The following is a 15,969-nucleotide window of genomic DNA, read 5'->3' as shown; positions in this document are numbered from 1 at the left end:
GCTGTGCCCCCCTTACCCATACCCTCTCCTCTACCCCATAAAACCCCCCTCGAGGAACTCAGCCGTGCCCCCCTTACCTGTAACTCCCCCCCCCAGGGACCCAGCCCCTGTCCTCTACCCTGTCCCCCCCCTCCTCCAAGACCCTCAGCCCTGGCCCCGTATCTGTAACCCCCCAAGGGGCTCGGCTCCAGCTCCCTACCCCATAACCCCCCCAGGAACTCAGCCGGGCCCCCCTCACCCCTAACCCCTTCCCCGTCCCTCCCCCCGGCGCTCACCCCCCCGCCCGCAGCCGCCGCTCTCCCGGGGGACCGGTGCGTCCCCCCCGCCCGCAGCCGCCCCGGGGAGGGCCGGGCCGGGCGAAGGGGCGGCCCCGGGGGCCGTGCCGGGCCGTGCCGCACCGCCTCTCCCCTCCCTCCTTCCTCCCTCCGCTGGCGGGGGCCACCCGCCCCGCCGGGCCAGTCGCCACCGGCAGCCGCGGCGCAGGCCGGTGCGGTGCGGGACGCGCCGTCCCGGTGCGGGATACCCCGATGGAGACGGAGGGTTACCGGTGCCGTAGCAGCCGGTACATCGAGAGCGGGCAGTCGGCGGTGCCCAGCTCGGTGTTATTCGCCGCCGGGCTATTGGGCAACGTGCTGGCGTTGCTGCTGCTGGGCCAGCACCGGCGGCGGTCCCGGTCGCCCGGTGGTCGCCCCCCGAAGGTCTCCGCGTTTTACGTGCTGGTGAGCGGGCTGGCAGTCACGGACCTGCTGGGCAAGTGCCTGCTCAGCCCCATCGTGCTGGCCGCCTATGCCTACAACCGCAGCCTCAGCGAGCTGGGGCCCGGTGGGCGCCCGGAGGGCGAGCCGGGGCTCCTCTGCCAGCTCTTCGCCTTCCTCATGGCCTTCTTCGGGCTGGCCCCCACCCTGCTGCTGCTAGCCATGGCGCTGGAGTGTTGGCTCTCCTTGGGCCACCCTTATTTCTACCGACGGCATCTCACCCGGCGCCTGGGTGCCACGTTGGGGCCGGCGGCGGCGGGGCTCTGCGCCCTGTTCTGCGCCCTGCCGCTGCTGGGCTTCGGGGTGCCCATGCAGTATTGCCCCGGCACGTGGTGCTTCATCCGTATGGCCGGCGGCGGGCCGAGCCAGCTGGGCTTCCCCGTCCTCTACGCCAGCCTCATGGGCCTCTTGGTGTTGGCCATCGGCGCCTGCAACGTGAGCAGCATGCGGCACATCTACGGCATGGCCCGGCGACAGCCCCGCCGCGGGACCCCCGCCGCCGCCGCCGCCCCGCGCATGGAGGAGCTCGACCACCTCATCCTGCTGGGGCTCATGACCGTCCTCTTCACCATCTGCTCCCTGCCGCTCATCGTGAGTAACCCCACAGGCCCCCTCCCCTGGAAGAGCCCCCCCTGCACCACCCCCTGCCCCCCGGGAGCTCCGGTGCTCGCTTTGACCCTTCCTGAATACCCACCACCCCATCCCCAGGGGCTGGTCATTGCTTTAACCCCCCTGGAAAATAGTCCCCCCTCCTGCCACCTCCTCCCGAGGAGGGCGGGTTGTTGCTTTGCCCTCCTCTGAGCAGTCCCTCGCCCTGTCCATGGGGGTCGGGTCACTGCCTAAAGCCCCTTGGAATAGCCCCCCCCCCCATCAGCACCACTCGGGGGGGGTCAGGTCGTTGGTTTTGCTCTTTAGAATAAACCCTGGCACCACCACCTGCTCCTGGGGGCTCAGGGCAACACTTTGCCCCCCTCTAAATACCCCCCCCATCTGCAGGGGTCAGGTCATTGCCTACACCCCCTTGGCATAACCCCCCCGTCACCACCGCTCAGTCCTGGGGGGTCAGGTCATTGCTGTGGCCCCTTGCAATAAACTCTGGCACCACCACCCATTCCTGGAGGTGTTGAGGGGGGGGTAATTGCTTTAGTCCCCTCTAAATCACCCACCCATCCCTGAGGGTCAGGTTATTGCTTTAACCCCCCCATCACCACCACCCCGTGCCGGGAGGTTGCCCCCCTTTGAATACACATCACATCCCCGGGGGTTAATTTATTGCTTTAACCCCCAGGGAATAACCCCCCCATCACCACCACCCCGTCCCAGAGTTGTTGGGGAGGTTGTGCCATTACATTGCTCCCCTCTGAGTGTCCCCCACCCTGTCCTGGGGGTCTGCTCATTGCTTTAACCCCCATGGAATAACCCCCAGCACCACCACCCTATCCCAGGATGGGGGGGGGGGTTAAGTCATTGCTTTAACCCCACTGGAATAACCCCACCACCCCGTCCCAGGGCTTGGCTCATTGCTTAAACCTCCTTGCAACAACCTCCCCCCCCATCACCACCACCCTGTCCCGGGGGGTCAGGTCATTGCGTTGCCCCCCCCACCCCAGGATACCCACCACCAACACCATGTCCCCAGGGGTTAGTGCATTGCTTTAACCCCATGGAATAACCCCCCATCACCACTGCTCTGTCTCAGAGGTGTCAAGGGGGTCGGGTAATGACTTTGACCCCCTCTGAGTGTTCCCCACCCCATCCCTGGGGTCTGCTCATCGCTTTAACCTCGTTGGATTAACACCCCCCTGCCCATCACCAGCACCCTGCTCCTCTGGGCTTGCCCCAGAGGTGCTGGAGATGTTGGGGGGGGGGGGGTGTCCGTTCATTGCTTTAGCCCCTTGAAATAACTCCCCACCAGCGCCTGTTCAGAACCTAGGGAGGCTGGTTCATGGCGTTAGACCCCCCAATGACCCCCCCATCCCCACCCCCCCATCCCAGACGTGCTGGGTGGACCCAGCTCCCTTTGAAACCCCACTGTATTTCCCCACCTGGGGGAAATACCCGCTCAAATCCCCCTGCTTCTTCCCCAGGGATGAGGGAGGGGTGGGGGGGTGGGAGACCCCCAGCATGACAGAGCCCTTGTTGCCCACCCCCCCAGTGCCCCATGTCCCAGGGCTGGATCCTGCAGCCCTGCCTTGCTGTCACCCACTGTGAGCAGAGCTGGTGGCCACAGTGGGGTCTGTCCCAAAACCAGGGCAGGAGTGTGGGTGCTGCCACTGCCCTAGGTGACAAGTGCCACCTCTCTGTCCCCTCTGTCTCACTCTGGAGCTGTATCGTGATGCACCAGCCACCAGCAGCCCCAGCACGACTGGGCTCGTACTGGTTTTGTGATACCCCCCCAGCAAAAGGTCCTCAAACCAAGCAGGGCTTCAGGCTGGACCTGGGGGTGGAGGAAGGACCTTGACCCAACAGGGGCCACCGAATTACCCACCAGACCCCAACACCCATCACATGGTGGGGAGGCAACGCACGTGGGGTGCCCCAGCCTCGGGGGCAGAGCAGCCTGAGGAGGTTGGATGTTCCTTTTACTCCGTGAAACAACCCAAATCTTCAGCTCTGACCTCCTGGGGCTGATGGGGACATGGTGCCCCTGTGCCACGACCGTCTGTGCCCCAGCCTCAGCTCCCAGTTTCAGGGTCTGCAACCCACAACTTGTGCTGATTTGATGCATAAGGATATTGGGGGTTAAACCTTTTGCTGCCCCCTCGGCAATTGTGTTGCTCTCCGCTTTACCCCTGTAGCGAGCAATTTTTAAATTTTTCCCTATTTCTTTGGGGTTTCTTTCACAGATCCGGGCGTACATGGGGGCATTTGCTGCTGATTTCAACGAGAACGCTGACCTCAGCGCCCTGCGCTTCCTCTCCGTGAACTCCATCGTGGACCCTTGGGTCTTCATCATCTTCCGCACCTCCGTCTTCCGCACCTTCGTCCGCAGGCTTTGCCGGAGGCTGCACTCCCGCAAAGCCACCCTGAAAGGGCCCGCTCCGGGGGGGGACGGCCAGTTCTGTCCCCTGGGCTGGCGCAGGACAGACACCCCGCAGCTCGCCTTCCCCTGAGCGTGGGGGTCTCGCTGGTGAGGATGAAGAGTGAGCCTTTGGCCCTGCGCCACCCGCTCCGGAGCATCCCGGGGCAGCACGGGGCTGTCGCAGGTGGGGACGGTGTCCGGCTCACAGCGAGGGGCGGGTGTGAAGCGTTTCTGCCCCCTCCCTGGGCTGTGTTTCGCCCCAGAGAGGAACTGGGGGTGCTCCCGGGTACCTGTGACTATTTCCGAGCAGCAGCACTTTGTGGAGGGGTTGGGGAGTGCCCAGCTCCAGGAAAGCAGGAGGGTTTTGGCGTGTGACTTCAGGGCAGCGGGGATGCACCGGGAGGAGAGAGGGGTGTGTGTCCCCATCAAATAAAAGTGGTTCAGAGCCCTGCTCCATCGCCTCGACCTGTGCGTGAGCCCCTTCCACGCCGAGGGGGGGTTATCTGGGGCTGGTTTGGGGTGTCTCCAGCCTGGGTGAGGGGGGTGTGTGGGAGCCTTCAGGGGTGTGGAGACCCAGATGCTTGAGCAGCAGTTCACAGTGGCTCCGAGGAGCTGGAGGGCAGGCAGGGTCCCTCTCCAGGATGCCCCTCATCCCTTCCCCACACACCCCTCATCCCTCCTCAGGACACCCATCACCCCTCCCCAGGACGCCCATCACCCCTCCCCTAAGCCCATATCCCCTGAGCAGGGCTGTGGTTTCTCCGCCGTGGCTTGCTCTTCTCTTGAAAATTGATTCGTCCAAGCGCTAATGTTGCATTTGTGTTGCTCAGATGGCTACCTGTCCTGCTGTGATTATTTTAATTAGGTATTTATGATGATCCTGAGCCCTAATAAGAGCAGTAATTGAGAGAAAGCAGAGCCTGGGATGTATAACCTCGCAGTGCAAGCATGCAAGCAAACGATCATTTTAATGAAAGATCCATTTCCCCTCAACCACACGTATTAACTGGATTTAATATCTGCCTCAAGTGACCGTTTAGGCCAAAAAAATTATGATAACCGAAGTCTCCATCTGCTTAGTGTCCTTGGAGGAGACAGGGCAAATACTTCTCTCCCTCTGTTTAGCCAAGCCTTGCAAGGTGTTGTCGTGTTCCTGCCAGTTCTCAGGCAATATTTACTCTTGGTGTCAAATGGATTCTGTCTTGGAAGGAAGAAACTCAGACAAATCTGTCTTGAGGCTTTTTGGAGGTGACCTGGTTGGGTTGGCTCTGGTTGTTTGACCGGCCAGACTCTCCTGGCTGCAGAAAAGGGTGGACCAGTATTTGGGGGACCTGCAAGCTCCCTGCTTGGTGCCTCTCACCGAGGTTTTCTAAGGAGAAAGAAATGAAATGAGGGTTGGTCTGTGTATTGGTTTCGTGTTACCGGCATGTTATTGACTTGGAGATGGCTCACGTGGGACTGTAGAGTCAACAGCACCAAGTGTGCGCTGTGGCTTTCACTGGACCTGTTTCACCATGGCAGGATGAAGGCCAGGTGAGATAATGGCCCTGCAGAATCTTGCTGTTGTCCCCCCTGGCCTGGGATCTTCTCCACCGTATAGCCTCTTCTCCCAGGCAACTAGCGATAGGACAAGAGGACACAGCCTCAAGCTTCACCAGGGGAGGTTCAGGTTGGACATGAGGAAGCATTTCTTCTCAGCAAGGGTCATTAGCCATTGGAAGGGGCTGCCCAGGGAGGTGGTGGAGTCCCCATCTCTGGAGGTGTTTAAGAGAAGCCTGGACATGGCACTTAGTGCCCTGGTCTAGTTGCCATGGTGGTGTCAGGGCAATGGTTGGACTCGATGATCCCAGAGGTCTCTTCCAACCTGATTGATTCTGTGATTCTGTGATCCACGCACCGCTCTGGACAGATGGACCGGGCACGGCCAGGCTAGGAGCGTGCAGCAACATGTGCTGTGGGTGCTCAGTGTGTGCCCAGGCTGGGACAGGCCATCATCTGCCCATGACCCCAGCGAGGATCCACTCCTGGAGAGCCTCCCAGGAGAGGTCCCTGCCGCGTGATATGTGTATTTAGAGCCCAGGGCAACCATTCCCTATGGAAAGCAGCAATTAAATTAAAAAAACCCTACAGGTTCTTTATTAAGGTGCATGAATACCGACTCCATCCGAGCCCTGAGATGATGCACGCACCACGGTGTCTGACCCATCCATGAGTTTATCATCAGAGGAAAGAAATGGAGCCACCGAATGCGGTGGGGTCTTGCAGGCTGCAGGGTGACCCCCCCTCTCCCTGCATCGTCCCCGCTCCCTGGCTGGATCTGTGCATGTCCCGATGACCTTGACACGCTCATCTGGCTTCGGTAGCACTTTTAATCAGCGTCCTGTCCTACCTGCTCTGGGAGCAGACTTGGAGTCTCCAGCCGGCCACCGCTGCCTCCGGGCGAGCCAAGCTCCGGCTCCAGCCAACGAGGTTTGCACTGGTGGCTGAATGCCAGATAAATCCCTCCTCAGCATGTTTCTGGGGCCCAGCACTGCCGTATCTCGGTCCTTTCCAGAGATGGCAGCACGTCCCCAGCCAGGGCTGGGCTCCCAGCCGCCTCGAGCACGCTGGGCACAGGAATGGGCTGCAATTCCTCATCCCAAGTTGCTCCCGGGCAACCCACTTTTTAACGCCCAAACACATATGGTTTGAGGTTTCAGGAGTTACATCAAAGCTCAGAGCTCCTTCCTGTTACTGAGCTTGGAAAAAATGAAAAAAAAATGAAAATTAAAATAAAAAAAATCCCTGCAACATGCGGTTTAGTTGTAAATGTTGCTAAACAGGAACCAAAAAAGCCGGAGGTGAGAGCTGCTGTGCGAGCCCTTCCCGATTGCATCCTCCTCCGCAGGCTCCTGCACTGCTCCGTCATTCCCCTCAGGCCCCCTCCATGCCAGCCTGCTCCCGTGCCAGCCTGCTCCCGTGCCAGTCGTCCCCAGAGGGACCAACCCGGTGCTTAATGGAGGCAATAAAGAGACGCTGCTCGGCTCAAGGCTGTGGCTCACACCAACGATGCTGTTTTGGAGCTGTTGCGCCGTGCCCGCTGCCCTGTCCCACACTCACGGTGTCACTGGTGAAAGGGAAAAGGGAGAGAGACTGACGGGTTGGAAAGTTAAAACAGTTTTAATAAACTATAATAGTGAAAAAGAGTATAATAATAATGTTGGAATAACCAAATATATACAAATATATACAAAACCAAGACTGAGCACCCCCAATGTTGGCCACGTCCCCACCGGCACTGCAGGGCAGGCTCCGGGAAGGCCCAGGCTGGGCCCAGCAACGGTCGAGAGCTGGATTCAGGGATGCACGGATCGGGATCGGGGGCAGCAGGAAAACGGACAGAGTCCTCCTTGGACACCGGCCAAAGGCTCAAGCTGCAGAAGCAGCTCGAAGCAGCAGAAGCAGCCCAAGCAGGCAGAGGCCCCCAAAAAACAGCAGGCTGAGACCCTCGTGATCCCCCCTGCTTTATACCGAGAATGACGTGTATGGGATGGAATACCTTCGTTGGTCAATTTTGGGTCACCTGCCCTGTCCGCTCCTCCCTGCAGGTGCGACCCCCTTCAGCTCTTCACTCATAAGCAGCGAGGAATTTAGCAGTGACCTTGTTTTCTCTAGGAATAAGTACAGCAAAAGCCTTTCTGCATAACATCCCTACCGATGCCTCAGTGACAACTACAAACTTCGAGCGTTATCACTCCTAGAAGCAGACACTGTCTGCAAAACATGCAGTTAGTTTCAGAAAGTGCGTTACTTAGAAGAGACTGAGCTGAAAGTAAAAATCACTGACAGGAAAATTGGCCTGGTTTAGGCCAGACCAGGACAGGCCTGCTCCTTCCCTGGACATAAATTGAACATAGTCGGTTTCTTTTTTTTTATTTTTTTTTTTCAGCTCATGAAATCCAGGCACAACTTTGCACAAGCTCATTTCCCAGCAAATTGTTTAGTTCTTGCAAAGAATCCTGTTGTTTTTTTTTTATCGCCTGCAGGAAGGCGCGTGCCTGGGCAGGCAGCAGCACCAGGGCTGCCAGGCACCCCAGCCTGCGGGGCTGTAAGCCACAACCAGCCCCTGAGCGGTTTGATTTTATTTATTTTTTTTAACCCATGCACCCAGGTGCTTGCACAGAACGACAAGCCAAGGCACCAAAACCTAGACCTGCTTTTTGGTGAGCAAAGCAGATTTATTACAGCTCTATAGAGCCTTAATTATACCCACTTAGTTTAGTACTGACTTTTAAGTCTTGCTTTGTTAATTGTATGGTTTGTGGGGTTTTGTGTTGTTGTTTTTTTTGTTCTTTTTAAAAAGGTGGCTAAACAGTTGAGTGATTTTTTAAGCTAAGTAAAGATTCCACAAGAATAATCACGTTTAAGAAACCACTGAAAAGCTTCTGTGAGAACAATGCAATTTACAGTGAATCAGAAGGAAAAAATTGTAATTACAGAATTTTTAATTTAGGAATTCTGTACAGTGGAGTTTACTTTGTGGTCTCATCCAAAATAGTGCAGAACACTTCAGGAGCTCATGAAATTTCACATGGAGAAGGACTTGGGGGTGATGGGTGATGAGAAGCTCACCATGAGCTGGCAACGTGCGCTGGCAGCCCAGAAAACCACCCGTGTCCTGGGCTGCATCCCCAGCAGTGTGGCCAGCAGGGCGAGGGAGGGGATTCTGCCCCTCTGCTCCGCTCTCGTGAGACCCCCCCTGCAGTGCTGCGTCCAGCTCTGGGGCCCCCAACATGAGAAGGACACGGAGCTGTTGGAGTGAGTCCAGAGGAGGCCACGAAGATGCTCAGAGGGCTGGAGCACCTCTGCTGTGGAGACAGGCTGAGAGAGATGGGGCTGTTCAGCCTGGAGAAGAGAAGGCTCTGGGGAGACCTTCTAGCCCCCTCTATGATTCTATGTCATCTGTCCATTATATATAGACACGTGACACACCATGCTACCTATTTTAAGCAAGTTGTATTAATTTGCATGCTCTAAAAGGTTATCTTGCTTTTATCCTCATTTTATGGGTAGAAATAGTTAAATGATAGTCTGTAGGAATGTCACAGGAGAGATCTGTGTCTCCCTCACTAATGTGCAGGACACAGCTCAAGATCCAGGCCTACGCAGAAATTCATTTAGCATGAAAACATACACAGGAATATTCCTAGAGCAGATCTGACAAACGAGACTAAACCACCTTATTGGTCCTTCTTCACAGAATCATAGAATCACAGGATGGTTTGGGCTGGATCATCCCACCATGCTGCACCACTGAGTCTTCCAGGCTGCAGGGTTTAGATGAAATTCATGCAGCTTTCCTACAAGCCCCGAGGTTTTTCTCCAAGTGGGCCAACCTTGGAAATCTTCTCGTGGGGAAAACAATGCCAACAACCCTTGGGAGAACATATGGTCCTTGTTAGAGGCAAGACACCCGAGATAAACATGGAAACAAAAGGAAGAAAACAAACACTTCCCAAGAAACAGATTGTACCAAGTGGCATATTCCTGGGTTTGAGCTCAGAAAGGGGAGGAAAAAAAAAACCACCAACCCAGCAGCTTTCCTATTATTGCAAAAATATCCCATCAGAGGCTTATTGAGAAGCCTGAAGCCCCAAATGGGCTTTTAAGGCTCCATTAGCTTCCAGGAAAATGAGCTCCAGAAGATGCCAAAACCCTTTCCTGAGCTGTGACGTGCAACACCAGAAAGGAGGGGGAGGCTGGGAAAAAGCCTTGGAGCAACCACCCTCCGGGGTGTCTGCTCCTTGGAAAAGGTCTCCAGGAGAGCAGACTGCAGCCTCCGTAAGCTGCTCGGAGGGACCAGGCCAGCATTCAGTCTCAGCTCCATTTTTTAACCTGATTTTTATGGACACCACAGAGGGCTGAACGCGTCAGGGTCCCATCCAGCCCACGGGAAGCCACCAGGATCGCTCCCACCGTCGCGTGTGTCCCCACGCTTCGGTGCTCTGCTGGATCAGGTCTGCAGGGCTGGGGAGGGAAGGGGGTTAAAAGAGGTCCTGGGATGTGCGTTGTTCTGGCCCACCTGCGTGGAAGGTTAGTCTGGGAGCGGGCTAAAACACCTTCCCCTCTGTCACACGCATTGCTTTGGCCGTGGGAACGGGGAGGGCTGGGGCTGTGGGTGCTCTGCCACTGTCGAGGTGACTGCACCACGCTGAAGAAGCCTTCGAGCTGCGTTAACGACCGAAACCAAAGCGAGGAATAGGAGCGGTCCCTCGGAAATGGAGGTGCTGTCACAAACCGCAGCTCACCCGGCCCCGGAGTTTGCCATGTACCGTATTTCCTTTACGAAGTTCCTGTTACAAAAGCAAGAGTTTAAAAATAACAGCCAAAAACGCACTCGTGGCAGCAACTTGCCGTGTCCAGGCTGGAGTCGGTCAGTGCTGCACCGTTTCACTGGGGTTTGGGGGGACCAGGGCGCTTTGTGAGGACAGTTTCCCATGAGGTCATGGATGAAGGTGGGCACCTGAGCCCTGCTGGGCTGGATCCCAGTTCAGAGGCCAAGGGCAGAGGCTTTGCTCTCAGCAAGATGGGGAGAGGATTGGGGTCATGACTCGGGAAATACTACACAACAGGGAGAGCTTCTGGTGCCATCTGCCCAGCCCGAGCCCCAGCAGAAGGAGCTTCCCCGGAGCTGGTGTTTGGGGCAGACGAGCCACGCTCAGCCAGGCTTGCAGTGAGGAGAGAGGTTCCCTTCCATGTCCCCCTCTCCGTGACCAGCTGCAGGTTGCAACCCCATGGGGACCTCTGGTGACCTATAGGAGAGGGGAGCAAAGGGGACATGGTGTAGGGCTGGCCATGGGGCAGGGTGTTCTCCGTGGGCTCCAGGTGCCTCTGTGGCCATGGGGGACCCACCCGCACAGCCCGGGCTCAGCTGCGGCTCCCCGGTAGCCTGCCCTGCACCAGGCCGGTGGAGATGGCACTGGGGCTCATCGCACCTCGGGGACCTCGGACCAGCACCGGGGCTCATCGCACCTCGGGGTCCTCGGACCAGCACCGGGGCTCATCGCACCTCGGGGTCCTCGGACCAGCACTGGGGCTCGCTGCCCACCCGGAGCTCCCAGTGCAGCACCGGCACCGCGGCTCGACGTGAACTTGGTGGTCCCAGACCGGCACCCGGTATCACCGTGAGTCAGGGAGTCCCAGATCAGCTGGGGCTGGCTGTGCCTCGGGGCTCCCGGGGCAGCACCGGGAGTCTCGTACAGGACCGGGGGCTGGCTGTGTGCGGGGCTCCTGGATCAACATCGGGGCTGGCCATGCTGCGGGGCTCCCAGATCAGCACCGGTGCTGGCCCGGCGTCGGGGCTCTCGCAGCAGCTCCAGGGGCTCCTGTCCTGGCACCAGGTCTTGCTGTGAGACCGGGGCTGGCTGTGCCTCGGCACTCCCGGAGCCGCACCGGGACTCCCGGCCCAGTACCGGGACTCTCGGACTGGAGAGGGGCTGGCCGTGCCTCGGGTGTCCCGGAGCAGCACCGCGGCTCCCGTCCCGACCCCGGGACTCTCGGCCCGGCCGGGGGCTGCCCGTGCCTGGCGCTCCCGGGCCGGCCCGCGCGGGTCCCGGGGGCGGTCCCGGGGGCGGTGGACGGGGCGGGGCGGCGGGGGGGGGCGGTGCCGTCGGGGCGGCGGCGGGTGCGGCGCAGTGTCGCGGCGGCGGCGGGATGAACGGGACGGGCCGGGGGCTGTGCGAGCGGAGCGGGGCGCTGCCGGCCGGGGCCCGCCCGCTGGTCAGCGCCCTCATGTTCTCCGCGGGGCTCCTGGGCAACCTCCTGGCCCTGGGGCTACTGCTGCGCTGCCGCCGCGGGCCCCGCGCCCGCTCGCCCGCCCTCTTCCACGTCCTGGTGCTGGCCCTGGTGGTCACCGACCTGCTGGGCACCTGCTCCGTCAGCCCCTTCGTCCTGGCTTCCTACCACCGCAACCTCACCCTCACCGCCCTGGCCCAAGGAGGACACATCTGCTTCTACTTCGGGTTCGCCATGAGCTTCTTCGGCCTCGCCACCATGCTCATCCTCTTCGCTATGGCGCTGGAGCGATGCCTGGCCCTGGGGCGACCCTACTTCTACGAGCGCTTTCTCAGCCCCCGCACGGGTTTGGTTGCCCTGCCCACCATCTACACCTTCTCCGCGGCCTTCTGCTCCTTGCCGCTGGTGGGCTTCGGGCGGTACGTGCAGTATTGCCCTGGCACCTGGTGCTTCATCCAGATGCACCAGGACCACCACCAGAACAACGGCGGCGGGGAGGTGTCCGGGTTGGATGTCATCTTCTCGCTGCTCTACGCCACCCTGCTCCTCTTCCTCATCCTCTCCGTGCTGCTCTGCAACCTCAGCGTCATTGCCAACCTGGTCCGCATGCACCGCCGCGGGCAGAAGACTCGCCGGCTGGCCACGCTTGAGCAGCCCCGGGCGGCCGGCAGCTTCGGCCGGCGCATGTTCTCCATGGCCGAGGAGATTGACCATCTCCTTCTCCTCTCCATCATGACCATCACCTTCGTCATCTGCTCCCTGCCGTTCACGGTGAGTACGACCGCCTCTCCCCTGGGGTGGGGGTCCCTCTCCCCAGCACCCCTATTTCTCTTCCTCCCTTTATAAGGTTCCCTGCACTCCACTGCCCAAACCTTGAGGGCTGAGGTCAACACTTAGCTCCTCCTGAAGCTCAGGAGACCCTGGGTCTGCCACAAATTCTAGGCAATTTGCACATCCCATGGAGAACCGGGAGAATCACCCCCTGTATCCTGAGTGTCGGCAGGAGGATGGGGTGGCAGGAGGATGGGGTGGCAGGAGCAGAGATGACCTCCCATCCCGCAGGGACTCCGAGGCCAGGCAGCATGGCCCAGGCAGGGTCTGGGGTAGGGGTCCCCTGGACCACACTTCCCAGGATCTGGGCTCTCATGGTCATGGTGGAGGTGTGAAGGGGTGGCAGAACAAGAAATGAGACATCCAAAGATGGGGATGAGGAGATGCCACTGGGCTGGAGACAGCGGGCATCAGTGCTGGGTGGGCAGAGTTACCCCAGATTCCTGTGGCGAGAGGGAAGGATGGAGCTGGAGACGTGGGCGGGCAGCACCCACCTCACTGCTGGACGGAGGTCTCCGCTCCCCAACAACAGCGGGGCGCAGGCACAGCGATGGGTGATTGCTGGGAGCAGAGATCCGACCCGTGGCCCACAGCACCCCTCATCCCAAGGCTTGTGCCCGCACCCCGTCCGCGTGTGAGGCTTCCAGCAGAAATACGGGGTCAAAACACCTCAACGAAGTGACTCCGGAGCCCCTCGAGCCACTCGTGTCCCCTGCCCACGTGCGTGAGCCCGTGGAGGTCATTTTGTTCCCACTAGAAGTGAGCCCCACCAAGGCTGGGAGTGCAGCCAACGCTAATTTTGTGCTCAGGGAGTTAAATAGATGCTACCTTCTCTTCGTGCTCCTTTTCCCAAGGGAAAAGAAAATAACCACAGGCTGTAGCCCAGCCAGGCTGCCTGGGTTTTAAGACAGAGACAAGACAAAGCAGTAACGTCCGGGCGCTTGCGAGCATCCCGAGAGCCAGACTCAACATCCTGAGAGACACTTCAGCTCCCGTCAATGGGCCCACGCCTGATGGGCGGCTCTCCCATGTCCCGAAAAAGCCCAGGTCTGGGTGCTGTGGTCGTTACGAAGCGGGATCCCTTGGTAGGGACACGTGGGCAGGGCTGCTGGGGGCAGATGGGATGGGAGAGTGTGGCTGGTGGGGATCCCCCGCGCCCCGTGGCGGCAGATAGAGCCTTATCCAGAAGCACAGCAAGGTTTTCTTTTCCTACCGCCCGGCTCCCATGTGGGGTTGTGTTTGGGCTGCGTTTTGGCAGCCTCTCAAACCGAGCTGCCTCCTTGGTGTGACACTTTCTCTTCTGGTTGGGGCTGCCCACAGCAGCCACCCTCCGAGGAGCAGCCTGGGCACGTGAACCCAGCGAGCATCAGGCCACAGCACAAAATCCTTCCCCAAAAAACCCCAAGCCCAGGGCAGCCCTTGGATGTGCTGCGCTTTCAGCAGCCCCGTGGCCACCTTGTTCCCTGGCATGCACCATCCTTGGGTGATGCCCAACAGATGCCAGCGGGAGGAGGGGTGCTCACATCTCCCATCCCCAAATGAGCATCCCCTCTCCCCCAAAGCGAGGGGGTGGCGATTCGACCCGTGTGAGTAAGGAGAGCTGAGTCACCGTTCCAGGAAGCCCCGTCAGCTGCTATGAGTCGGCACGTTGCAGGAAGGACCCGAGCGGTCCAGCGCCCCGCATCCTCTCCATCCAGCACATTTATTTCTCCCAGGTGGTTTTCAAGGTGAGACCCACAGCTTAATTGCGTTAGGGCTAAACGAAGCCTCGCTGCGTGCTGAGAGCAGAGCACAGGCCAGGCTTTCGTTAGCAAGTTCATTTACAGAATCACAGAATCAATGAGGTTGGAAGAGCCCTCTGGGATCATCAAGTCCAACCATTGCCCTGACACCACCATGTCAACTAGACCATGGCACTAAGTGCCATGTCCAGTCTTTTCTTAAACACCTCCAGGGATGGTGACTCCACCACCTCCCTGGGCAGCCCCTTCTAATGGCTAATGACCCTTGCTGAGAAGAAAAATTTAAACCGGTGGAGGCAGCCAGTGTGCTGTGACAGCCCAAATCTCCCCAAGAAGCTGCCTGGGGGCCAGCTCCTGGGAGCCCAGACCTGGCATTATTTCCCCCCGCGTTGTGTTTTGCAGATCCGCGCCTACATGAACAAGTTCAGCGAGGAACAGGACAACCAAGACTGGGATCTCCTTGCCCTGAGGTTTCTCTCTATTAACTCCATTGTCGACCCTTGGGTCTTCGCCATCCTGCGGCCGCCCATCCTGCGGTTCATGCGCTCGGCGCTGTGCTGCCAGGTGACCCCCGCCAGCCAGGACAGACGGACTCTGTCCCCCGCAAAGACAAAACCGGCAGCACAGCTGCACCCCTGTGGGCAGTAGATCCATCAGCCCTTACCAGGAGGCATCTGCCAGGTGAAGCACGGCCCTGCCAGACGTGAAGGAAGCTCTTACAGCCCATCAAGAGACGTATCTGCTGCAGGGTGGGCCAGGTACGGGTGGCCCGGCCAGGTGTCACCATGAGTCTGGGAAGCCCCTGCAAAGCCAGGGTGGTCTCTCACAGGGCAAAAAACGGTGGGACAGGATCAGAGGGGCTGATGGGGACCTGGATATCGCTGTCGCCCTGACACGGGGCTGCTCCCGCCCGGCGAAGGGTGCAGGCTGCGTTCAGCAGGAGGGTCGGGGGGGCTTTGCTATAACACTACTGCTGTGGGGGGATGTCGGGGAGCAGCTGCTGTGCTTCCCAGCACGGTCCCCACGGTTGTTTCGGACTGAAGGCAGTGTGCAGGCAGGGGTACGGGTCCTGGAGATGGGGCTGGGTGGCCACCGCTGCTGCAAGCACCCCTCTCTGCCCCCAGGTCCCTAAGGATCGGGTAGGAGAGGAAGGGAGCAGTGTACCCCCAAATATTGCTCTTTATTCGGTAGGCTGGTTGCCTAAGGAGATGCACTTTATCAGGTGTAGGTCTGTGTGCGTGTGTCTGTCTGTCCGTCCTCCGCCCCCAGAGATTTTAGGCTCTGGTGGGTGCCAGCCCAGCGTGTCTGAGGGGCACCGGGGCAGAAAGAAAAGCCAAATTGTGGCACTTTCCTCGCGCTGTGATGGCAGTGGGTCCGTGCGGCTCCTCCTGAGCACCCATTTGGCAATTCTCTTTGCCCCATGGTTTGGGTGGGAGCCGACAAGGGGAATAAAGAACCAAGGAAGGTTGGTTCAGTCCCAGCTGTGCGCTTTACCCACATCCAGGGTGATGCTGCTGACGGGGTTTGGGTTGGCCCGGGGGAGGGCTCGTCCCTCTGGGCTACCTAACCGAGTGCCTTTGCTCATCCTCCTGCCAGCCTGGGACAAACCCACTCAGGGGCAGCGCTTCTCTAGAGGTTTTATTTAAAAAAAAAAAACCCAAACCCAACAAAACCCCCCAAAAAACAAGTGCAGAAGCATCCAGGTCATCACTCCTGCAGCATCCTTCAGCGCCACTATTTTATTCTGTTCTCTTGGGGGCTCTGGGCTGGTCCCCACTGGGGTAAGAAGCATCCGACCCTGTGGGTGAGCTGGGTTTGTCCCGAGGCCATCGCTGCCGTGAGGGGT

At 59.2% G+C, this 15,969-nt stretch overlaps 2 protein-coding genes across 2 annotated transcripts; both read left to right on the top strand.

The window, feature by feature from the left end:
• Positions 1–527: 527 nt before the first annotated feature.
• PTGDR (prostaglandin D2 receptor) lies at positions 528–3,868 on the top strand. The gene is made up of 2 exons (XM_068416690.1): positions 528–1,346; positions 3,602–3,868. Exons 1-2 carry the CDS (start codon positions 528–530, stop codon positions 3,866–3,868), a joined length of 1,086 nt encoding a protein of 361 aa, XP_068272791.1.
• A 7,601-nt stretch (positions 3,869–11,469) lies between these two features.
• On the top strand, positions 11,470–15,561 carry PTGER2 (prostaglandin E receptor 2). The gene is made up of 2 exons (XM_068416663.1): positions 11,470–12,321; positions 14,526–15,561. The coding sequence occupies exons 1-2, from the start codon at positions 11,470–11,472 to the stop codon at positions 14,769–14,771; spliced, it is 1,098 nt and encodes a 365-aa protein (XP_068272764.1). The 3' UTR covers positions 14,772–15,561.
• The last annotated feature ends 408 nt before the right edge of the window (positions 15,562–15,969 follow it).

The sequence above is a fragment of the Nyctibius grandis genome, chromosome 20 (assembly GCF_013368605.1).
Source record: "Nyctibius grandis isolate bNycGra1 chromosome 20, bNycGra1.pri, whole genome shotgun sequence".
Classification (NCBI taxonomy): Eukaryota; Metazoa; Chordata; class Aves; order Nyctibiiformes; family Nyctibiidae; genus Nyctibius; species Nyctibius grandis.
The sequence above is the reverse complement of the archived record's forward strand: the minus strand, read 5'-3'. Positions and strand labels throughout refer to the sequence as shown.